This window comes from Oncorhynchus mykiss, chromosome 21, assembly GCF_013265735.2.
Source record: "Oncorhynchus mykiss isolate Arlee chromosome 21, USDA_OmykA_1.1, whole genome shotgun sequence".
NCBI classification, from domain to species: domain Eukaryota; kingdom Metazoa; phylum Chordata; class Actinopteri; order Salmoniformes; family Salmonidae; genus Oncorhynchus; species Oncorhynchus mykiss.
The window spans coordinates 20335000-20360300 of NC_048585.1; the positions used below are offsets into that span (position 1 = coordinate 20335000).

The window sequence follows — 25301 nt, forward strand, 5'->3', positions numbered from 1 at the left end:
GATGATCTAGGAAAGAAGCTTTCGAAAACAGCTCAACTTTGTTGTAATTTGATCAATAGAATATACACATTTAGGGAAAAACATTTTCCATTAAAATGTGTATTTAAAAAGTGGATGATCACAGCCATGTAACATTGTGGAACAGAGGCACCCATTGCCTCCTCACACCACAAATCATGAGCCTCAAAAAGACAAATTGTTCAGTCTTTTATTTAAAAACTATAAACAGTCACCAAAGTAAATAAAGCCAATCTAACAGACTGTTATGTCTATGTATAATAGCACATCCTACTGACACTGCAGAAATGAGGATGGGTGGGCTGCCCCGCTCGGACGCTAACAGGCAGTCATTAATGTTACACAACACACCATAGAGAGGATAGTCTGAGGACGTGAGCCGGAATGTGGCATGGTATTAAGAATGAAAAAATAGTACAATAAAACGCCACACTATATTAACAGAGAAAAAAAAGTAGTGAAGAAAATATACCTGCACATAAAGCAAAGAACACAGGAGAAAACCTGTATAAAACTCCATGTATTTAAACCAATTTACAAATACAAAAAAAAAAAAAAAAAAGTACGCGCACTGTGCTCGTACAATGACAAACGTTTACAGTGGATACATGTTGGGGGTGAGGGGTGAGAGAATACCTTCAATATTATTTTCTTCTACAAAATGACATGAGATATATTATTCCATACTCTTTCAGCCAGCAAAATGAGTTCTACAAGGTATTATAATACAAAAAAAAGTCAGTTCCACAAAAAAAAAAAACTGTTTCCCCCCCTTAACTTTACAGCATCAGTACCTTTGCAGAAGTATTTACAGGTTTTAAGTACATTCATCCACTGCTGAGTATAGAATCACATTAGATACAAGTAACCAGGGATCATAAAAAAAGAAAGAAACTTAGATTCTACCAAAGTAATGCTTCTATTACTCCACAGAGCAAGTTCCCCAGTGGCTGTATCGGCATGAGAGGATTTTCTTTATATATATATATTCACAAATATTTACAAGATTCTTTTCATTAATTGTAATGGTATTCATTTCAATAATAAATAAGTGAAAATATATTGACTCAAGTAAGAAAACCACGCTACCAAGTTGTAAAGAAAAACAATCGAGCCAGTCTCCTGCAGCTGTGTCTCCCTCCCCCATCTCTGGCCTCTCCCCTCCCTCGGCAAAGCAAAACTCCTCAAAGTACTGCCGCTCCTACTCAAATAAGTTCTCTGCAAACAGTCCCAGGATTACAAAAATGTGCTCGTATTTAGGGTTTCATTAGTAGAGTCCCTCAGGGCAGCAGTCTAAAGAGCTCCCCCTCTTGGGCGGCTGGTGGAAGACCCCGTGGCAGTTTGTTTTGTGAAGGAGATGGGGGGGGGATTTGAGCACAGTGGGGTGAGGGAGGGGAGTCCGAAGGGCATGGTCTGGTGTTACCCACCTGTGTGCCCCATTGTCATGACACCCCTGAAGGATGGTTCTCCTATTTTTGGGGGTGGGGTTGCCCTTTTGGACTCAAGCTTGGAGAGAGCGAGTCAGTTCATAAAGGCATTTGGCGAGCGTCGTGGAGACCTCCATGTTACTGAGTGCCAGCACAGAGAGGTGACTCTCATGCCTCTTCACCAACCTGAGAAGACAAGATAGGAAGCTGTCATTACATACTATCCATGAAACAGTAAATAAACATAGGTTTAATTGATTCATCACGCCGATCAAACAGCACGAGGAGTCCTCAGAAGACCCTTCTGTAGTTGTGAAAAAAAAAGAAAAAAAAAAGTTCTTACTTTCGACCGCAGTCTGAATACTTGGCGATGTTCTTTAGCGTTAAGGCAGCAGTTAGTCGTATGTGTTTGGTCATTGGTCCCTCTTTTTCATCCTAAGGAAAAGGATTGTGAAATTCATCAGTTACAAGATACATTGATAACAAAAGATTTCCAAGTGGGAATATATGATAAATATGGAGTAGTCAAGGACTGCAATGATTAACATCTTAAATCTTATTTCCACGTATAAAATCATGCAATTCTGTCAAATGCCAGCCAGACACCTTCAGTGTAAACAAACAGCTAAGCTTAGCCATACTCACAGTGAAGTCCCTGAACACCAGGTTCCGAGAGCCTCTGCGTAGTGCCATTAGGGCTGCGCTCGGATGATTGACAATAGCTTTCTGTGCTCGCGGTGCTGGAGTGCTGCTTGCCACTGGCTGAGGCCTGTGGAACAATGCAAAAGAGTCTGCCACACATAGCGCATTCTAGCATCACCAGAATGGACATTAGCACTAGCATGCTAAACTAACCAGAGGGTACATACTTGGAAGTTTTCTGATTGGAGTCTTGCGTCTGTGTCGGTTCCTGCTCCAGTTTTAGTGCGGCCAATAGGGCATCTCGAGAACAGTGCTTATCCTGCAGGAAGAAAATAGGATAATTGTCAGTAAAAAGCCACAAACATGGACTGATAGATTGAGAAGGTGTAGTCTTACCTGTAGATGGGTTATGAAGGACAGTCTCTGTCGGGGGAAAGGTTCACATCCCTCCCAGAGGCACTGGCCTGGGTACAGCTCCTTGCCACCATGCTGCGTGGCTGCATGGTAGAACACCCTAGACGGCGTCTCAAACCACCTGGAAGAACAACAATGGGACAGTCAATGAACAGGCCATTTAGACTCAATTCTGATCTTTTTTCCACTAATTGGTCTTTTGATCAATCAGCTCTGAAGAAGATCTGATGTGATTGATCAAAAAGACCAATTAGTGGAAAAAATACCAGAATTGAGCTGCCTGTCTAAACGCAGTTTTAGTTAGCCATGATATGAACACGCCTTTTACAACACAGGACTTCTTTAAGTAGGTCAAGTCAATATGGCCAGAGATTGACTCACCGTTTGCAGGACTGCCACAGACACTTGAAGTTCTGTCCCGCTTTCCTGGTCTGCTCAGGGGGTGCCACCACGGCTTGTGACCCAGGAAGGGGGGCGTTGGGGCTGGAGCTGCCAGCCTGCACAGGCTGAGCCACTGTTGGCGGAAGCTGCGTAAAACCAGGCAAAGCTTTATCAGACCTAATAAGCAAGTGATATTTTGTGTTGTATGATTGTTTTACTATTTCCCAAATAAAACATTTTTTTTTTGCATTTCTTTTACCTTTTTAAAAAGTATGACAAAATAAATTAAGCTAATTTTGAAGAAATTCATTTAGATTCTACCCTCTGCTTACAATAAATATGATACAATAAATATGAAACCTACAATTTGCTTATTAGTTATTCAGAAATGAATTAAACAAAAATATGAACAGACTTTGAATAAATTATTCAAGGTCCTAGAACCTGAAGACTCATCATTAATCTTGTTTCATGCAAGTAATTTGCTTGTAAAATTAATAACTGTAAGCCTTGCATTGCTATACGATGACATGAAAGACACCTGCCAATCCAATAAGTGCAATATAAAACAAGTCAGTCTGTATAAATCATTAAATGGCCTCTAACCCTACTTATCACAATGCAGTTGATTTTCCCAAATAACAGCAACAGAAAAGCCTTGTAGTTGCATGTGATGGATAGCACCCTCCCACCTACAACTACACATTTAAGGACTTGACCGATTGTCCTTTGGATAAGTGTGTTCAGATTTTTTACTTGTTTAAAAGCTCAAGCCCAGATCCACTTTTCAAAATAAAATGCATGACTACCTTTTTTACCATAGAGAATCAGACAAATGTAGGCTACACTCTGCCAATAGGCTTCTTTGCATATTCAAGCCAGTCTCAAATTACAACACTGCCCCTTTAAGGCTCTCCTGGAGATTGGTTGGCCACCTTGGTAGCCTATAAAATATTGCAACATTACAAATACAACCAAACACGTTTTTTCCAAAGCACACTGCATGCGTGATTGGTTTCATGTGACAGATGAAAATATCTGTTAGAAATAAAGGGGAGATCTAAAGCTGCATCAACTTTAATCTTGATGGTTGTACAGTCGTCTCAAATAAAACTGAAGTACCTCGGCATTACTCTGGACCCTGATCTCTCTTGACGAACATATCAAGACTGTTTCAAGGACAGCTTTTTGCCATCTACGTAACATTGCAAAAATCAGAAACTTACTGTCCAAAAATTATGCAGAAAAATTAACCCATGCTTTTGTCACTTCTAGGTTAGACTACTGCAATGCTCTACTTTCCGGGTACCCGGATAAAGCACAAAATACACTTTAGTTAGTGCTAAACACAGCTGCTAGAATCCTGACTAGAACCAAAAAATGTGATCATATTACTCCAATGCTAGCCTCCCTACACTGGCTTCCTGTCAAGGCAAGGGCTGATTTCAAGGTTTTACTGCTAACCTACTAAGCATTACATGGGCTTGCTCCTACCCATCTTTACGATTTGGTCCTGCCGTACATACCTACACGTACACTACGGTCACAAGACGCAGGCCTCCTTACTGTCGCTAGAATTTCTAAGCAAACAGCTGGAGGCAGGGCTTTCTCCAATAGAGCTACATTTTTATGGAATGGTCTGCCTATGACAATGTGAGAGAGACAGACTCGGTCTCAACCGTTAATGATTTATTGAAGACTCATCTCTTTAGTAGGTCCTATGATTGAGTGTGAAAGTAAACGGAAAGGCACTGGAGCAACGAACCACCCTTGCTGTTGCTGCCTGGCCGGTTCCCCTCTCTCCACTGGGATTCTCTGCCTCTAACCCTATTACAGGGGCTGAGTCACTGGCTTACTGGTGCTCTTCCATGCTGTCCCTAGGAAGGGTGCGTCACTTGAGTGGGTTGAGTCAATGACGTGATCTTCCTGTCCGGATTGGTGCCCCCCCTTGGGTTGTGCCATGGCGGAGATTTTTGTGGGCTATACTTGGCCTTGTCTCAGGATGGTAAGTTGGTGGATGAAGATATCCCTCTAGTTGTGTGGGGGCTGTGTTTTGAAAAGTGGGTGGGGTTATATCCATCCTGTTTGGCCTTGTCCGGGAGTATCGTCGGATGGGGCCACAGTGTGTCTCGACCCCTCCTGTCTCAGCCTCCAGTATTAATGCTGCAGTAGTTTGTGTGTCGGGGGGCTAGGGTCAGTCTTATATCTGGAGTATTTCTCCTGTGTGAATTTAAGTGTATATTTTTCTCTCTCGCTCTACCTCTCCACCTGAGCCCTAGGACCATTCCCTCAGGACTACCTGGCCTGATGACTCCTTGCTGTCCTCAGTCCACCCGGCCGTGCTGCTTCTGTTTCAACTGTTCTGCTTGCGTCTATGGAACCCTGACCTGTTCACCGGACGTGCTACCTGTCCCAGACCTGCTGTTTTCAACTCTCTAGAGACAGCAGGAGCGGTAGATACTCTGAATGATCGGCTATGAAAACCCAACTGACATTTCCTCCTGAGGTGCTGACCTGTTGCACCCTCTACAACCACTGCGATTATTATTATTTGACCCTGCTGGTCGTCTATGAACATTTTGGCCATGTTCTGTTACAATCTCCACCCGGCACAGCCAGAAGAGGACTGGCCACCCCTCATAGCCTGGTTCCTCTCTAGGTTCTGGCCCTTCTAGGGAGTTTTTCCTAGCCCCCGTGCTTCTACACCTGCATTGCTTGCTGTTTGGGGTTTAGGCTGATGTTCTGTACAGCACTTTGTGACATCAGTTGATGTAAGAAGGGCTTTATAAATACATTTGATTTGATCGACTAGCATGGGTTACTAATATGACTAGGATTATGCTTGGATACTTTGAAACAAGGTAAGACATTCGTCATAAAATGACAAAACATCCAGGTTCCAAACAATGAAGTTAATAGATAAAGGGAAACTCCACCAACCTCTTGTTCATTATCTCCAGCACAAAACCTGTGTCAACATATGTGAAAACACTGCATTTATACGTTTGTAGGGAAAAAAACCTAAAGTAATAAAGTTCTACTAGATTACTTAAGTGATTTTCAAACACAGATTCACAGTGATGTGGGGAGCAAGAAAATACCTCCCTTGGGCTAAAAACACATTGCAGGTTGACAATTTTTAAAACTTTTAATCTTACCCTGTGATGTCACAGAGAAGCATTTATTTAGGACTTCTCTTCTCATCTTTGTAACCACAGATTGTAGAAACGTGTTATTTTCACACATGTATACACTGGAAATGATGAAGTCAAAAAGTGGTGGAATTGCCCTTTAAATAGCTTCAAAATGTAGACGCCTCCACTCAGATTCAAGGTGGGTGATGTGCGGTGCGCAACAGGCCCGGTCTTGTGACCATTTGATCTGAACAAACCGTGCCTGGAGTATGTCAAATCAAGCCTTTAGACATTAATGACCCTTCATTATATTTGTCAAACATGACTGGTGTTCAGCCTTTATTTATGTAATTAAAAGTCTCATTAAAGTTTGGCTACATTTTCTGGTGCCTCCCTCATGTCAGCATTCAGCATCAGTTTGGACGTGAGGCTGTAGCCAACATGCATATCATCTATACTTTGACACGTAGGCTTTTTTATTAAATGTACATAAAAAAAAATAGATTTGAATATTATTCCAATGTTGACCTCTGATCCAATTCTGATCTGAGTAATTGTTCGATGTGAAAAAATGTGTTTTATTACTCGTCTGAACTTCAATCTACATTCTTCTTGTCCGAGCATCGTTTTTACTTGTCCCCAGACAAGAGAACAAGCGTTAATGTCGAGCCCTGCATTTTATGTTTGTGAAGAAAAACGGAGTCACATGTTTTACCAGCAGGAAAAGAATGTCAGGGATCCAATAAAGTATTCAAGATAAGTCAGCAATCTAATGAGCTTGCTAGCCAACTAGTTGACACAGCTTGCAAAACTGGGACAAGAAACAAATTGTTGAGCTATGTGAAACTCACCGTAGAGCTGGATGCCTGTATGGTGGAGCAGTTCCTCTGCTGCGTGGCATTCTCTATTGCTACTTTGGCTACTGTGCTTGGGTCGGCTCCAGCAGGCACGGCCACCATGGTGGCACTGCAGCCCGCCTTGTTGGGGTCGCTGATGGTGATGATCCTCACTCCCACCTTACAGGGAATCACAGACGCCCCCTTGTCCTCCTCTGCCGGCCTCTTGAGCGCACGGCCCTCGCCACTCAAACCATTGGCCGGCAATGTCCCTGGCCCCGTGGCGCCCTGGGAGTTTACAGTGACAGTGGGAAACAGCTGCTGCCTGAAAGCAGGCAGAGTGTAGTTAGGCCCCGGCCCCATAGGTCCATTAGAGAAGGGGCCTGTTGCCTGAGGCCCATTGGCAAGGCGCTCTGCCTGCTCAGCTTTGGCAGTATCCTGCTGGGGGACAGAGGGCTCCTGGGGAGCCCCATGCAGTTTCTGAGGAGGACCCACCTCCCCATTCCCCAAGTGTTTGGAAGCGAAGTGATTTGGAATGTTTTTGCTTAAGTGGGAACCGGTGGAGGCGTCCCCTCTCTCAAAGTCACAGACCCCGTTGACAAGAGCCTTTTTGGGGTCGACGTGTCCCTCCTGTGGGTTAGCCGGGCCAGAGGGCTGCTTCCCGTTGGTGGGGCAGCTCTCGCTGGCCGGTCCATTGACGCAGGCCCCCTGGCTGTTCCCTGAGTGGTATGGAGGTAGACTGGAGTCCATGCACTTCCTCCCGTTAAGCAGCTTGGCCCCTGGAGCATCAGCCCCTGCCAGGTCTCCGTTGCTGGTTTTGGTGCCAGCCCCATCGGCTAGAGAGGAGTTCTCCATCACCTCGATCTTGCGTTCGTGGATGTGCAGACCCGTGGCGTCCTTGGCCTCCTCCTCCTTCTGGCAGATTATCTTGTCCCCCCTGAAGGGCGGCGGTGGCCCGTGGAGGGTGTTGCCTGTCTGGACCACTGGCAGGCCTGGTGCAGCGGCTCCTTGGCTGATCTGGGCGGCGGCTGCAGAAGCTGAAGTGGTGAAGCCTGTATTGGGCACCACAGTGAAGGTGACCTGGCCACCAGGAGCCTGGCCCTGGATGATGGTGGCGGGGCTGCTGGTAGAGATGAGCTGCACCGTCTGGAGAGGCCCCCCTGGGGACTGAAGCTGGCTGGGGACCAGCTGTACATTGAGCTGCTGGGGCTGAGGCTGGCCCTGTGAGGCCACCTGGTAGAGCACCTGTGGGCTGGGGGCACGCTGCGTGCTGCTAGGGGGAGGCACCTGGGGTGCGGGCAGGATGAGTTTGCCACCCGGCGTGGAGGGCCGCTTTGGAAGCAGTAACTGTTTGATCAGGCTGGACTCTGTGGAGGTAGGCTGGGGGGGCTGCTGTTGCTGCTGAGGCAGGGGCAGGGGCTGGGCCTGAATCTGAAACTGCTGCTGGGGGTGAAACTGCTGCTGGGGGTTCAATTGTTGTGGTTGCCGTTTGACCGACAGCATCTGACTGACAGAAGCAGAGCCCTGCATTGGGATCTGTGTGTTGGAAGGAGAGGGCAGGCCCTGGGGTAGTGGAGCGATAATGGGAGGGCAGGGTGGGGGGTTGGAAGGAGTGGGAGACTGTCCTGCCAGTTGGATGGCCTGGCCACCAGACATGGTGGAGGGGTTGGCCAGAACAATCTGATGGATAGCCGGGGCATAGGCCTGGTTCTGCTGGGGGTTGGGGCTGACGATGACCACGCTCGACTGCTGCTGCTGGTTATGAGTGGTTGTTGGTGATCCGCTGGCCTGCGAGGGTGCAGGCTTGGGGGCAATGTTCTGGAAAGTGACACGGGAGCCCTGGGCGTTGGACACGCCAGCGATGGTGAACACCTGGCCCCCACCCACCTGGAAGTTTTGCAGTGAGGAGCAGGGGGCAGACACGGCGGCGTAGTGCGGGGGGGCAGAGAACACAGCCGTCTCCTGCTGGGTGCCCTGGGAGAGGGCCTGGGGTACTAAGGAGGAGGGAGTGTGCGGCAGGGGCGGCCGCTGGGCGATGGGCACCCCCTGAACCCGCGCCGTGAAGATGTGGCCCTGCTGTACCTGTTGGAACAGTGTGACAGGGGTCCCGGTAGGCGCCATGACCTGTTGATGGTGGAGCTGTTGGGCCATGTTGGGGCTGTGGTTCTGGACCACCTGGCCAGAGGTGGGGATGGAGCTCTGGACCATGGCCGTCTTGAGGATATCCCCTGACTTGGCCTGCTGAGCTGAGTGGGGGTGCTGATGTGGTGAGGCCTGGTGGTGAAGGGGGAGCCGAGGAACAGTCTGAGCCGCTTGGGGGAGGGGTACACCATCCTGCGGCGCTGCCTGGTTAGCAGTAAGGCTGGGGACTGGAGGCCGGGCAAAACCAGGATACCGATTGATAAAGTGTAAACACAGAGAGAGAGAGAGAGACAACAAAGAACACAGAATCATTGATTGAGGTCCAATTCGCACAACTGCAAAGTATGTCTCACCATACTCCAAGACAACATGTACAGCAACTATGTCTGACGTTTGTTGTGATAACAAGGTAGGTGGTAACTTGAATTTTAATGCCACTAACTACAAAAATGTAGTAAGTTGTACAGTGAGTTTACCCGACGGGGATGCCTGTGGGTCGACAGGGACGTCATGTTTGGGCCCTGGTGTGGGGCTAGCCTGCTGCTGGTAGTACAGCTGGATGGGTAGTGGGATGGCCCTCCGTTTGACCCCCACCACATGTATGTGTGCCTGCGCATTGGGCTTGGTGTCCTCAAGCCGCTTCACTGTGTGGTTTGGGAAGACGGTCCTACAAAATGAGAGACACGGTGTGAGTGCAGTTGACACTAAGACCTTGTCAATCATGTTTCTCAAAGTAATTGAATTTGGACCACTACTGTCCATAGGGTGATTTCTTGGTTGAAAACATAACATGAATACAAGGCTTCCAGGACCACAATTGGGAGAAGAAAAAAAAAGAAAAAAAACTGTAAACTTCTAGTTGTGTGTTCTCTAAATGATGACGATTTTCAAAGAAATCGATTGATTTAATATGGGATTATGCCAACCAACCGTAGACATTTGAGGAAACCTTGGGAGGCCAAGATGCCAGCGCGTCCCATCTTGCTGCCGGTGGTGAGGTACTCCGAGTACATCTCTGAACGCGACACTGAGCTCTCGCCGCTCACCTCGAAGTGGGCGTTCAGCCTGGTGGAGACAAAGGGAACTCAGGAAGGTGTCACAGAGAGAGCATGACTATGAGAGGATGTGTGTGTGAGAGAGGGACTCACCACTGCACTGTAAACTTCTCCCCATCTAGCTCAACAATACCAGGAGGAGGAGTGGACTGGACAGGGACTCTTGCTGCTGAAGTGAGAGATGACATAATTAGTGAGTCTAATTTGATAAACTTACAAAAGTTTTTGAATAAACCCATTCTCGACGCTGGAAACACTTTTGTTCTGATGTGAGACTGAACGGTCAAATCTGCAGAACAGTGCTCCCGTCGTACATGGTGTGTTTAGTGTGCTGTTCCTCATTTTGCCCACTAGGGAGCAGCGACAGTACTGTACAAGCAGACTGCTGTGTTTACCCTAGCTTGAATTATTCTTAGCACCTCATGCCAACGTCAACTTTAGCTGATTGATTGCATACAACATGGGTTACACCATTTTGCCTGATCATCCATGTTTCTAAATAACCAACAGATGGAACGTCTCTACAGACAGGGTGGACGCAGAGGCTTATGGGAGGCGTAAACTGATGAGCAGTCAGCTTTCGATCAGACTCCAACGTACACGACAAGGAGCAAGGCTCCACAGAGCTGAGCCTATAATCTCAGGCCATTGTCTTGGGGAACTGTTCCTTTAAACCATATGGCTAATTATTGCCCTCACACAGCTTGCTCTGAATTCTGATTTTATGTACAACATGACTATAACCTGGCTTAGTTTAATTCCAATGTGCACCTGAAGATCAGGGGACAGTGTTTAAGTGTTAAGATGCTCACCTGGGATGGGTGCGCCCTGCAGCGGAGCGGGCAGCTGTTCTACAAGCTGCGGCCGCACATCAGCCACCTGGCTCTGCCCAGCAGCCTGGTGCTCCATCAGCCTCACGGCCGTCAGAGCATCCGGACCAAACGTGTGCAGGTCCACTGACACCAGCCGCACCAGCAGATCTGCCCAGGGAGACAGCAATATACAGTTTAATAACATGTGTCTAAATTGTTGCATGACAGTTGTTTTTGATTTCCCAATTCTGAAAATCATTGAATTTCCAATTCCTCCAAGAGACGACGAATATCTTCTGCGGAACGAGTTTGATTGTCAATTAATGCAGCTTGGTTGCTGTGCCATGCTAAGAGACTATACTTAATCAAACAATACCCAAACACTCGATTGGCCAAGTTGTTAATGCTATACTTACACTTTATCTCAGTTAGATGGTTCTCAATCCCCTCCATTCTGGCTTGGTTGTTTATACTACTGCATGTATCCTCAACCTGACTAGTGTCTAGGTTACTGGTACCCTGGTTAGGGCTAGTTTGTTGGTATCTCACCTATGCTCCTGTCCACGGAGGCGATCTTGCTGCAGGGGATCTCCCCCAGCTGGGCCAGCAGGTAGAGGACCTCCAGGGAGGACATGAGGAGCATGAGGTCAGGCAGCGACAGCAGGCTGATCACCTCCCGGTATGACTCCTGGTCCACGTACTCACAGATCAGCACGCTGTTGTCCTCCGCCTTGCTCAGATTACCCAGGATCTCCATGGCTGAGGGGAGGAGGAACAAATGGTCAGGCTCTGGGAAAATCATCTATAGTTTTATCACAATTTATGCTTACTGTTGTTACATAAAGACATGAAGTACCATTCACATTAAAAAGGACCGTGATATAAAAATATATCTGACATTTGTAATAAAAAGACCCAGACACTGAAAAAGATAGTACGGGCTCTGACACTCACCCCTCATCTTCAGGAACCTGTCCCTTGACATCAAACATTTGGTGATGGTGTGAAACATTAGGTGGGTTGTTCGAAAGTCAACAGGATCTAACTGAAGCTATATTGTGAAAGAAAACATATATTAACTAATAGAATCATCAATAACACAAATGCTTTGGAACAGCTACAGCCTTGTCTAACATTATACAATATTATACTGAATAGTACTAATTCATGTAATGAAATAGCTCAATACAGCACAAAAGATTAACTTTCAGAACATAAATATTCTAGCAGTAAAAACGCCTCACCTCTGCGGCCACGTTGCCGAGTGTATCCAATCCCAGCTGCCGTAGGGAGATGAAGTGGCAGTGGGCGCACAGTAAGAGGAACCGCAGACAGGTGCGGTTAGCAGCAAGCAGTTTGACGTTGGCCTCCTCGAAGGAGAGGTTGCGGAGGATGACTCCCACCTGCAGGACCCGCTGACCCTCGACGTCACCGATGCCTAGGTTGCGTGGAGGGTGGAAGAGGGCGCCCCAGCGCTCATCCCCCGACGTAGTGTCTGTCACTGGAAGAAGAGCAGAAAGAACAGTGAATGTCTGATCCACCAAGGACATCTTCATGTCAGAGCAATGGCCCTAAGAGTATTTTTTAAATGAGAAATCTTCATATACTTGATTACACAAAAAGTTCACTAAACAATGTCGAAATATTTTTTTGACTTAATATTTTCCCCATTGTTGTGAAATAAATATTTTATTGTGCAATGGGTCTTTAAAATTTGGTCTGTCAGCATTACCTTGTGTCAGGCTGGTCTTGTCCCAGATGAGGTCCCTGACTTCAGAATCCTCTACCACATCCTTCCAGAACTGTAGAATCATATTCACAGATTATTGTTGAAATACTGACTGCTGAAAAGATGCATTGCTATAAAAACAAGAGCGGTTAAGGCTGATGTACTCCCGCAAAGTCAGGCATCACACCGTATTTCACTAAGATCCCTGAACGGCTGGAGGCGAGGCAACAATTTTTTTTCTCCCTCTGTCCAAAAGCCTAGTAAGTTACAAACCTATAATATAGATATATAGTGAGTCTTTCAGTTAAATCTACCTTCATGAAGTCCCGGGAGGTTTGCTCCTTCCAGTCCACCCCAAATACAGAGGAGAAGCTGCCTAGTGCTGCAAATTCACAAGAGTACTGTTAGAGAGAACATTCCAACCCTTACATTCTGAGACAGAAGGTACTTTCACACCTGAGGGATCACAACAAAAAAGAAGGTTCTGCCATGGCAGTGCCTTGAAAGGGAATGCAGTGTTCACATTTTGTTGCGCTGAAGCCTGGATTTTTGCATTTTGCTTCAGATTCTAAATGAACAAGTTTACCAAGGAGGTAATAACTCATCTAGTCTCCATACAGGCAAATGAAAGGGAATAAACAACTTTCTTTTGCCCAAAAAGGGAAACTGAGCACAGTAGTGCGAGTGTCAACAGTTCCCCCACCAAGTTCCCACAAGACAAAGATGACAAAAAACACCCATACATCTCGAATTACTATCCTGAAAAAATAGATTTGGATCCTAATGAAGAATATTTAAAGGTGTTGAAGACGTACAGTCATCGAAGACGCCTGCATGTGCCAGCAGCAGCGTGATGAGTTTGGGGTCTTTCTCCAGCTGCATGGCATGCTTGCTCTCGTTGGAGAGGAGAGTGCAAACATTGATTGCGAAGTCCACTTCATTGGGCAAGCCCGACAGGAGAGAGAGCACCAGTTTGTTATAGTCGCATGGGGCCGTGAACTCCATGGACAGTCCATAGCTTTGGCGGAGATAGTCTGGGGACAAAAAACAACCACAAATCCAGTTGTAATTTCAACTTCAAAGTGAATGTAAAGAAAGCCTGATGAAAACATTAAAACAATATTACAATGTTGTGCTATAAAGACCTTGAGAAATGATGATTTATGAGTTTATTTAGACTGTTCAGAAGAATTATTACAACTGCATGCACTGGGACACCTATCTGATAATGAATATGCATGCAAAAGATAGGAAACAGTGATTAAAGTCACATGCAGGGGTGGAGTTAACAAGTGCAACTTCCTGAAGCCTCAGTCTCTTGGCATAACTTTGCTGGGATGGCAATGATTGTATGGCATATTTCAGTTATTTGAAATTGATTACAGTGCAATCAAACGGGATATAAATAGCCAACTCCTCACAGCCGCCAGCTCTGCATCTGTTTCACACGTGTGTGTGTGTGTGTGGCTGACAAGACTCCTGAACTAGAGCTACTTCACACACAGCGGGTATGGTGGTAATGCACCATCACACAGCACCATGGTAACACACGGTTGCAAATTGCCTGCATGCCTGGGGACATGACAACCTCAGTTAAGATACACTCTTACTGATGGGGGACTCTCAGGCCTGGGCAAGATTGGACAACAATTCTAATACAAAGTCAAGATTATTCAAACAATTCTCAACCACCATACGAGGGAGGATATGAGCTTCTGGTGGCAGGGCTCTGGTTTAAAGGCCCATATGTTTGTGCATAAACAAAAGGAGTATAAATGTAGCAGACCTAATACAGTAAGGAAGTATATTGCGTCTCAGTTCTGAAGCACACCATTCAACAGCTCAAAAGACAAATCCTAATACAACTCGTCCGTCTTGGTATATTAGCTACTTTCATCATACATTTTAAGATCTTGTTGTCTTGCTAACATCCTCCTCCCTTGAGCTTTCTTTACCCCCCCCCCCCAAAAAAAATGGAGGAATGAATGTTCAGCACCCACTTGGCCATTTCAAGCAACTGTATAAACAACCGTATTACCATAAGCTCTCACTTTAAGGAGCAGGCTTTACCGTAGGAGCAGGCTTTACCGTAGGAGCAGGCTTTACCGTAGGAGCAGGCTTTACCGTAGGAGCAGGCTTTACTGTAGGAGCAGGCCAGCAGCACCATTATGACTAACTCAATTGCAACATTTGGAGAAGAGCTGCCAAATCCTATCTTGATGAATCTATGATTATGTTATGAGGTGCAATAAACTGTCTGAAAGGACAAAGCAAACAAGCCTGCAGTATATGCACATTCAGATGACTAACAAATGTGAGTGCTTTGAGTAAAGAGACTTAGTTGAGAGGAAGTTCATGGCCATAATGTTGACTCCATTTGAGTCGTAAAGTTGACTCAAATTCAGAGTTGGCGGTGTTCTTCAACAGCCCCATCACTCGATACTTGAAGAAATGTACGTGAAGAAATATCCCCCTTGATAAACTTGCACCAAGGTTGTCCTCTGACCTGAGGCTACTTTTATTTATTTCACAGCATCCCAAAATCCACCAAAGGGTGGTCGCGTTACCTCACAGTATGGATACAGTAGAGTATCGCAATATCATTTTTGCCGTTTTACATAGTTACTGTCACTATAATTGTTAAACGTAACCTTGTTTATTAACGTTAGCTAACGCTAGTCAGGCGTACCTGCCCCATGCAATTCGTTCCAGTCATTGGCAACAGAGAAAGGCAGCCAAAATAAGTGTTGGCTTTGGGGATGACCAGTGAAATATACCTGCTGGAGCGTGTGCTACGGGTGGGTGTTGCTATGGTGACCAGTGATCTGAGATAAGGCGTGACTTTACCAAGCAAAGACTTATAGATGACCTGGAGCCAGTGGGTTTGGCAACGAATATGAAGTGAGGGCCAGCCAACGAGAGCGTACAGGTCGCAGTGGTGGGTAGTATATGGGGCTTTGGTGACAAAACAGATGGCACTGTGATAGCAAATTGGATGAAGTCTGAGTAGAGTGTTGGGGGCTATTTTGTAAATAACATCGCCAAAGGATCGGTGGGATAGTCAGTTTTACGAGGGTATGTTTAGCAGCATAAGTGAAGGAGGCTGTGTTGCGAAATAGGAAGCCGATTCTAGATTTAATTTTGGATTGGAGATGCTTAATGTGAGTCTGGAAGGAGAGTTTACAGTCTAACCAGACACCTAGGTATTTGTAGTTGTCCATATTGTAAGTCAGAACTGTCCAGAGTAGTGATGCTAGTCGGGCAGCGATGGGTTGAAGAGAACGCATTAAGATTTCGTTGCATTTAAGAGCAGTTGGAGGCCACAGAAGTAATGTTGTATGGCATTGAAGCTCGCCTGGAGGTTTGTTAACACAGTGTTCAAAGAAGGGCCAGAAGTATACAGAATGTATACAGAATATGGGGCCATCCCTTCAAGAATCCTAATTGTATTTCAAGTCTTAGCCCAACCAAGAAGATTTGGGCCGAACTTATGTAGCTAATTATTGCTTTGTGGTTGTTTGAAGACACTTTGTAAAAGAGAGAAAGCTTTACCTGATACAGTGTGTTGCTGGTAGTTATAGGAGCAGGGGATTGCACCAATTGGAAGAGATGGTTTCAGGTTCCCAGGCTGCACCTCGTCATCATCCTCGCCGAAGTGATGGACTTTTTCATACTTTTCTAAATATCTGTTGACAAAAGAAAACTTAAAACGCTCAAAGGGTGACTGATCCAAGACCCCACCTATTCCCAAATTCTAATCTGAAATGGCCTCTATAGCAAATAATCCTGTTTCACCCAATCCTCAAATCTGCCAAACTAGGATAAGTCCTGCATCCTTAGACTATGGCAAAAACACCAACTGTTGTGCCTCCAAATCCCTGATAACAAAACTGGACACCCTGGCACATTCCCACCATATAATTTGCCAATGGAGTTCTTTATGACAGCCACTCTGAGGAATTTGGTTAATGCTTGCAATCACACAAGTAAACTGGTAGGCTACACTCTGGCCTATAAAGACTCACAAGCCTACTTCTGTGAACTCCTACCATTTTCAAAGTTATCCTACAGACAACACTAATGTTGTCAGGCTATCTGTGCCCACATCCTATTTCAACCCCAGCTGCAAAGCAATTCCACTACTCAGCCGCTGCCGACTGGAACAAACTACAAACGGGGCTTACAACACAACCAATGTCTCTCGCCTACTTCTATCGACAGAGTGAATATGAATGACTACACGACAAAGCATGAAATGAAAAATACTGCCAGAGGGGGATACAATCCAATCCAAGTTTCTGACATAGAGACCATCGGTTATGATTAAATAATTATGTTTACGCCTAGCTGACTCAAATCAAAAGACATGTGTTACACCATCTGCATGACAGTGCAAGTGTTTAGGCAGAGTACAAGTGATGAATCCTTTGTACCCTATTGGACAGGGCAAACTAGTTTATCAAGAGTCACAACCAATACCAGTCTTCCTTAATATTTTTATATTCAGCTCGGATGTGACACAGTTGGGGATGATATGATCTTATCACCAGCACAGACAGAATATTCTAGACACTGGGGTGATGTCTTCATTCAAATGACCACCCGCTCAGCTGGGGAGAGGTGCAGAAAAGTAGAGGGAGTTTTAACGAAACACAAAGACTGAGAGCTTTCGGTCGAAAGCCGTCTCTCACATGTCTAGGTTGGGTGGGACCAACACATCTGCACATTGAATATTTGTTTACACAGACACACATGCTGCAGTGGTGGCAACAGGAAATACCTCACCAGTGGTAGCGTGGAAAGCCCTGGCTAAGCGCGGAGTGTGTGTGCTGCCGTGAGTCAGAGTGAGAGCTCCAATCTGAACGGAGTCCCAGTGCTGCTGCTGGTTCGCAGCGGCCAAGGTAATCCCCCGTCCACGGCGCGCGACACACTGGACTATAAATACACCAACTCTCCGTTTGGAGAGGAGGGGCCCCGGCTCTGCATAGCGTCATCACACGCTTGTCTGGGCACGGGCAGGCTACATGGGGGGGGGGGGGGGTTCTGTTGCAGCTGCTAATGTCTGCACTTCCCTTTTCATACATGGCTGGCAAAAAGCTCCCATTCTTCTGACAAGACAACAGCCAGTGTGCCACAGAAAAGCATCACAGAATTAAGAGGCCTTCTCATTTTATCAGTGTCTAATCAAGTTGACATATAAAAATTGTGTCATCGCAGGTGTCATACGATCAGCATGTAAAAAAAAAACAAGCAATTAAGGTGTAACAGGGCTCTTACCTGTTTTTTGTCCTCAGCAAAAAAAATATCTAAACAAGATTACCCTTTTTCAATTAACCTGAACGGCACACAAAAATGTAAGCAACTGAAGCCATAGATCTACCACTGCAAATGGTGACTGTTTGCAAACTGATGTAATTTAAGGTCGTCCGGATCATACAAGAGCTGATAGGACATAAGAGCAACCCTCTCAATAAAGGCTGCCTCAGTGTGAGTGAGTGAGTGAGAGAATTGGGTGCCCTCTGTTGGACAAGCACACAATCAGATCGAGTAAACTGGCATTACTACTGTTCTATAAATAGGTGAATATATTTTACTATACCATGAAAATTAAATGCTTGCAGATTCATTTGAGCAGACAGAGACAACTTCTTAAACATGGAGGCATACAACAGGGACCAATGAGCAACACTAGAAATCCAGATTATGTAGCCTAAAGCTACATCAAGCAATAGGCTGGTTATATTGCTGATAAAATAATAAATGGAAGCACTTTATACAGACCACTACTGAGAGTGGGGTTGAGTGAACTCCAAATACTCGGTTGAGGACAAGAAACTAGACTGGGGGAGACGATGGGAAACTACACTGCGAAGAACGCTAACAACTAATCAAGGTGGGAATCACAAAGGTAAAATAATGCCATTAGACAAAAAAGGAAACATTTTGAGCTCAAGACTATGCTTAACATAACGAGAATGGTGGGTAATACATTTTCCGCTGGTGTAGTTTGCTTGATGCAAAGTTAAAAAGTCTCTCACTTACAAACATTTCTTTGTGTGATCTGCAGAGAGCTTACCGCAGTCAAAGAAAATTGGGACAGCATGCCCAATCCTAGGCCAATAGTTGTAGTAGTGTTGCCTACCTCAGCTAGCTTTCGCTAGTCACAACATCTCCAATCCCCACCTCTATGGACAGTTTTATCTGTCATTCAAAACCTCTCCTAGCTATTGTTGCTGACAAGGTTTTACAATTGTTTTAAAAAGTCAAGAGAAAGACATGGCAAGCAGATAACTAGTGACAAAATATGGGGGTATGCTGAGGAAGAGTAAGCGGTGGCCTCACGCTGTGGCGGAAAACCAGAACAAAACCTAAACAAATGGCTCTTCACCTGTAATCAAATTGCAAACAAGCAGACGTTCTATAGTTTTCTTTGTCCAACACACAAAGTTAGGTCCTACTTGCCAGTCAAGTCTTGTAATGTATGCCAGGCATGAGAAATAGGATTTGGAGTAGGGAGAGCTGCTGTACTTAGACAGTGGTTCCCGGGTGTACCTTCTTTATAGAGTGAACAACTTCTGCTGCCCATCATTCACAGCAGTTTGACCTATCGACCTAAGTGGGGAACTATGGAGTGATTCAATTGTTATTGTTAGGCCTACATCTGATGATAGAAAACACCTAATCCAGATATTTATATTAGGGGAAAGTACAATACCAGCATCGCGATACTCATTATTATTGTGGCAAGGAAACAGAAATCACAGTGGATTTAACTTGTTTAGGAAAACAGCCCAAAAGTTGGAAACAAACATCCTTATGTCATCCAGATTCACATTTATACTTAACAAATATAAAAACGCAACATGCAACAATTTCATTGTTACAGTTCATATGAGGAAATCAGTCAATTGAAATAAATTCATTAGGCCCTAATCTATGAATTTCACATGACTGGGAATACAGATGTTCGTCACAGATACCTTTAAAAAAAAGAAGGGGTTGAAGGTTGGAAAACCAGTCAGTACCTGGTGTGACCACCATCTGCCTCATGCAGTGTGACATCCCCTTTGCATAGAGTTGATCAGACTGCTGATTTTGGCCTGTGGAATGTTGTCCCACTCCTCTTCAATGGCCATGCGAAGTTGCTGGATATTGGTGGGAACTGAAACACGCTGTCTTAAATGTCAATCCTGAGCATCCCAAACATGCTCAATGGGTGTTGAAATGTCTGAGTATGCAGACCATGGAAGAACTGGGACATTTTCAGCTTCCAGGAATTGTGTACAGTTTCTTGCGACATGGGGCTGTGCATTATCATGCTGAAACATGAGGTGATGGCAGCAGATGAATGTCACGACAAATGGGCCTCAGGATCTCATCATGATCTCTCTATGCATTCAAATGGTCATCAATAAAATGCAATTGCATTCGTTGTGCGTAGCTTATGCCTGCACGTACCATAACCCCACCATGAGGTACTCTGTTCACAACGTTTACATCAGCAAACCGCTCGCCCACGATGCCATACATGTAGTCTGAGGCCAGTTGGACGCACTGCCCAAATCTCGAAAACGACTTGGAGGCGGCTTACGGTAGAGAAATTTCAACAGCTCTGGTGGACATTCCTGCAGTCAGCATGCCAAGTGCACACTCCCTCATAACTTGAGACATTGGTGGCATTGTGTTGTGTGACAAAAATGCACATTTTAGATTGGCCCTTTATTGTCCCCAGCACAAGGTGCACCTGTGTAATGATTATGCTGTTTAAGTAGCTTCTTAACATGCCAAACCCATGTGCTGGATGGATTATCGTGGCAAAGGAGAAATGCTCACGAACAGGGATCTAACCAAATTTGTGCACAAAATGTGAGAGACACGCTTTTTGTGCGTATGGAACATTTCTGGGATATTTTATTTCAACTCATGAAACATAGGACCAACACTTTACATGTTACGTTTATTTTTGTTCGCTGTGTTTTCCAAGCTATAAAAACACAACACTTGACAAACAGCAAGTTTTTAAAGGACCAAAGAGATGTCTGCTTCGCGTTTCCATTGTTGCCATGGAAAAAATATCACGATAGTTGTATCGTCACAGCCCTAATTTATACGACACTGGTTTAGAAATCAAACTGACTTTTAATAAAAATGAACATGGTATAAGCAGCTTGGGTTACACCAGGAAACTGTTGACCTTGTCAAAAAATAACATGCATTTCCAAAGTTTCAGCAGACTCGCTTGCAGACTGCGTTTTCTGTAGCTTGCTGATACATGAGTTTTGCTACATAATTTTAGCACCCTCTATTTAGCATCAGAGAAAGGCATACCCTGCTGTCCCCTGATATCTGTAACACTAGATCTATAGACACTGTAGCCATGTTTCACCTTTGTTCATGTGCCAAGGCTAATCTCACTAGCAAACGCTGTGCGAATGAGACAACTTGATTGTCTCGGACTTCACGTATGCAAGAAAACAGCTATGTAGTTCCAATCCAGCTCTTATTTTGGCATGGGCATCACAGTGTTAACAACATCATGTTGGGTACAGTCTATTCACAAGCAGCATCTCAGTCTTAAGAGACATCCTCTCCTGCACCTGAACTAAGGTTTTGCTCAGGTTCCCAGGTTGCAGGATTACTTACTATTTTCAATGACAAGTGCCTTGCCCTTGGCAACGTTCAATTTAAGTAGTGGTACAAGAAGACCAACAAGCAAACAAAGGACTCCCTACTTCCAATACATTTGACTATTCAGTGTTTGCCCTAAAGACCGCGTTGGTATTGAGATGCCCCTCCCAGCTAAACCAAAGGGCTCTTTGGTTCCAATAAGTTTCACCGTTACAGGCTTGCTTGCCCTATAACAGAGACTACATCTTCCACTTAAACCAGTTTGAGTTGACGGTAGAAGGCGGTCTTAACCTGGTCAATTCAATTTTTTGTTTGGTAAAGACACAGGAGTATGGTAAAATAAACCTATAGATATATATACCTATATAAGCTGTGAAAAAAACCTTCCAAGGAATAGAAGTTTGACCATTCTAGTCTACAACTAACATGTGATTCGAGTGGGGTGTGTCATGGGGTAAAACACAGGAGAAGTTTAAGGGAGCGAGGTCAAATGCCTGCTTGAAATGGGTTAGGCCTGTGCATTTGTTTGAATATATGAAGCAAAATAAGTAATGCATCTGGGCAGCTCCCAACAGCTCCTTCCAACCTTCTGTCAGTTAGGCTATTTACAGCTCTGTGTTTCAAATATTGTTTTACAGGGCTTTACTCTGACATGTGTTAATTTATTTTTTACACCTAAGTTGGAAAATGTGTAGCCAGGTGCACACAGAAATGTAGGAGCGCAACAAAAAATATTTGAAGTAATAATGTTAGAATCTTTCGTTCTCCTCGGCACACTGGTGCTCCTAAATAAAATATCACAATACTTGTATCGTCACAACATATTTGCTGTGCCAATACACATATACGAGTAAAATAGTCATTGCAGAGCCCTGCGTTGAGCTATATCATAAGTTAGCCTATGACTCTTCAAATGACGATTTGAAAGGGGAAAAAAAGTCTCACTGGGTGCAGGCTTTTGTTCCCAGCCAAGCAGCAACACACCTGTTTCTTGGTTGAAGACCATTTAGGCCTTGTTCATTGGTAGAATCAGGTGTTGCAGCTGGGCTAGAACATTCTGCACCCAACCTCACAGGGTGAAATTGCCTACCCAATATCAAATCAGGAAGTTAATGTTCAAATACTTGAATTCAATAAACTCTTATAGGGTATCAAGTGTTCATCTGATGCCAAGAATGAAATCCTTTGCTAAACATGCTGGAATAACCAGCACCATTTGGAAACACTTCATTACAATGCTTGGCCTATCATCGGCTCTGCATGTTGGGCCTATATAAAATCCCATGATGACTTAAGAGAGGAAGGCAATAACATATTCAGGCCAATGCCAAGTTGTTCAAATTCATAAGCCATATCTGTAAGCAGGTATGCCACTTAGGTAGTCTGAGTGAACCTTGTTTAGAATTTAACATGCCTACATGATTGGATACTTGTAGACTGTTGACCTACTGCTCTTTCAACCATTCCCAAAAAGTGAAGGTGATTAATGCAACAGGATTACTAAAGATATGCTGCTTCAACTAACTGGCAAAGCAGGGTTATATAAGCAGCCTCCAGGTTAGACTGGTGAATGTGATCCTTCCTCTTAAAAGCAGGTGGCTGTGGCAATGATGGTAATATTTTGGAGGGAAATGGAGACTTGAGTACAGAAGCAGCTCCACACTGTCCACAGGCTTGCTGCTGGTGAAACATCTACACCGAGGGCAAAAGGTGTTTAGGGTAACGTGCTGTTGATGGCATAGTTATGGCAACGGCTAGCCTATTCAATGACAAATGACCAGCCAGCATTCAGTAATACACCAATCACGGACCATTTAAAAAGCATTCCCAGTTAATGTCCCTTAGTAATAGTTTAAATCTACAAAGAGAAGATGCATGGCAGAATCCCCAGTAGTAAGACGGCATATAAAAAATAATATATATATTTTTAAATAGTGATCTGCATTAACCCACTAAAATGTACTAAATGTTACGTCAAATCATACTGTTATGAGGCATAAACATTGCAGCCAGTGTAAGGTCCAGTATAGTGTTTTTGTTTTCTGTGTTCAACATCTTTAAAAACTGTCAGCTATGCTGGATTGTTGCATGGTCCTTTCCCGTTTCCAGCCTCTCACAATTTGTAAACATTTGCCACATGCTGCCTGGGTGTAGTAGCTAATACAAGACCATGCCACTTACCGAAGGTAGTACTGTTTTAAAACAAATGCTGCATTTGAACAACTCCTTGGGAAGTTAAAATCTTCACCCAGCTCAGACCACTGATTTTTGTCAGAAACCTGTAAAGTAAACGAGGCTGTTATTATACATTTTTCAATTAAGCAATATCAGGATGCATAAAATATGGATAAGACAGTCAAACAATCTGATTAGCATCTAATAAGATGTTAATGTTAGCTACTTTTATTAGCTAGAACTGTGTATTTTATTCCATGTTTGCAAGCCATCTAGTTATCACCGCAAGCAACAACTCACAGCTAGCTACAGCTTGAACTGGATGGCTTACTTACTAGCTAGTATTAGCAATCTGGCTAACATTACTTTTCTGGCAAGCCAAGCGTGCAGGCTAAATGTGGTGGCTACCAAAGCCCGAGACAACGATGACACGCTTCAGCACAATGCTAGTAACAATGATGGAATGATGGCGAGCAGTCTTTATTTGAGTAATTGTTTTCACGTTTACAGTTTTCAATAAATAGGCCTGTGTGCGGCCTACATGTGTCTTCAGCCATTGAGCCAAAGATGGCTAATGCGAATAACTAGCTTCCCCAAATTATCGTAAAAAAAATAGTTGCACAAAATGTTACCTATCGCCCGCGGCGAATAGTTCTTCCTAGCCAGTGCTCTGTGCCGATAATCGATGTTAAACGTGCCCGCTAATTTTGAGTTGCTCTAACTGCACTCAGACTCCGAGCAATGCAGCTACCGTACGGACTTTCAATTCAAACCATACACAACACAAGCCACCACATTGCATAGATGGCAAACTAGCACAAGGCCGACCACAATCCTCTCTCTCCTACCGCGGTTTTAGTATGAAATAGCTCTTCGGGATGCCGAAAGAGAGTTCTCTAGCGGTTCACTGAAGACTTCACTGAAAACCGAGAGTGCGAAAATGCACTTTTAGTTGCACTCACCTTAGCAAATCCACCTAACGAAATGACTCTGATATAGAGAGCATTAAGATCCAGCTCTTTCCCACCCACGATAGGAATCTTCTTGAACGGCGATCTGAAGGAAAAAAACATTAAATACATGGAGAATGGTATTACTAATTGTTTGTAAGCATCCATAGTCATATGCACATGATGTTTAAAGGTGTATTTAAACGCCCCATTCTCACCCTCTGCTTCGGTGAAATTGCCGCAGCTCGTCCAGGAAAGCCAGTCCTTTCCTTCGCTGATCTAGTACATTTTTCCCCGTCGAATTTGCCATTGTTTTTGCATGTAAAAACGGTTAAAACCCCACTCACTCGCTTCCTAAGACACCAAGGATCCCATACTCCGCCGGCGCTCAGTCATTCGCGAAGCTGAGTGTTTAAAAAAGTTAAAGAAATAGCTAATAGCAAGAAGAGCGCCAGCTCGCTAATAAAGACTGATGCACAGCTACACACAGAAAACAAGCCGATTCAGTAAGTTGTAATAAACACTTAGCCAGAATAACGACCGATTTCAACGGCAAACTAAAACTGCCATTGTAAAATATGTTAAATTAATAGTTTTGGTATCAAATGTGTTCGTTTGGAGTGGTTTGACAGTGTGTTACGGACGCGGCTCCAAGCAATCGCACACACTGTAGAGCGGCAGCGGGATCCAGTTCCAGACAAAAAGATCTGAGGCCTCGAGCTCGTACTGCCACGCAGCGCCCTCTACTAGAAACAACGGTATTGCACTCCAAAGCGGTTTATTGGAACAATAGACAGTGTTGTCTTTTTTAGAGCTCATCTGAAATTTACAAGACCCGTTCAAACAGAACAGAATTACTACTGTTCGTGGGGGAGGGGAGACCTACTTTATTCTCAAAGTTGGCTATATGTTGATTGATCAATATTGACATTCAATTAATTTCCTAGTAGTGTAATGG

At 44.6% G+C, this 25301-nt stretch overlaps 1 protein-coding gene across 2 annotated transcripts; it reads right to left on the reverse strand.

The window, feature by feature from the left end:
* Positions 1–194: 194 nt before the first annotated feature.
* Positions 195–25137, reverse strand: LOC110499961 (AT-rich interactive domain-containing protein 2). 2 transcript variants are annotated; one of them, XM_021577023.2, is made up of 21 exons: positions 24562–25137; positions 24356–24449; positions 23400–23497; positions 16143–16276; positions 13406–13624; positions 12905–12972; positions 12594–12663; positions 12106–12362; positions 11816–11912; positions 11411–11620; positions 10862–11029; positions 10143–10215; positions 9925–10059; positions 9471–9661; positions 6868–9221; positions 2883–3028; positions 2484–2622; positions 2315–2406; positions 2091–2214; positions 1789–1880; positions 195–1631 (listed from the first exon to the last, which is right to left on the reverse strand). In XM_021577023.2, the coding sequence occupies exons 1-21, from the start codon at positions 24651–24653 to the stop codon at positions 1520–1522; spliced, it is 4965 nt and encodes a 1654-aa protein (XP_021432698.1). In that variant the 5' UTR covers positions 24654–25137; the 3' UTR covers positions 195–1519. The 2 variants fall into 2 exon arrangements, with proteins under 2 accessions (XP_021432698.1, XP_021432697.1); XM_021577022.2 differs by having other exon boundaries at positions 10143–10218; positions 24562–25136.
* Positions 25138–25301: the final 164 nt, after the last annotated feature.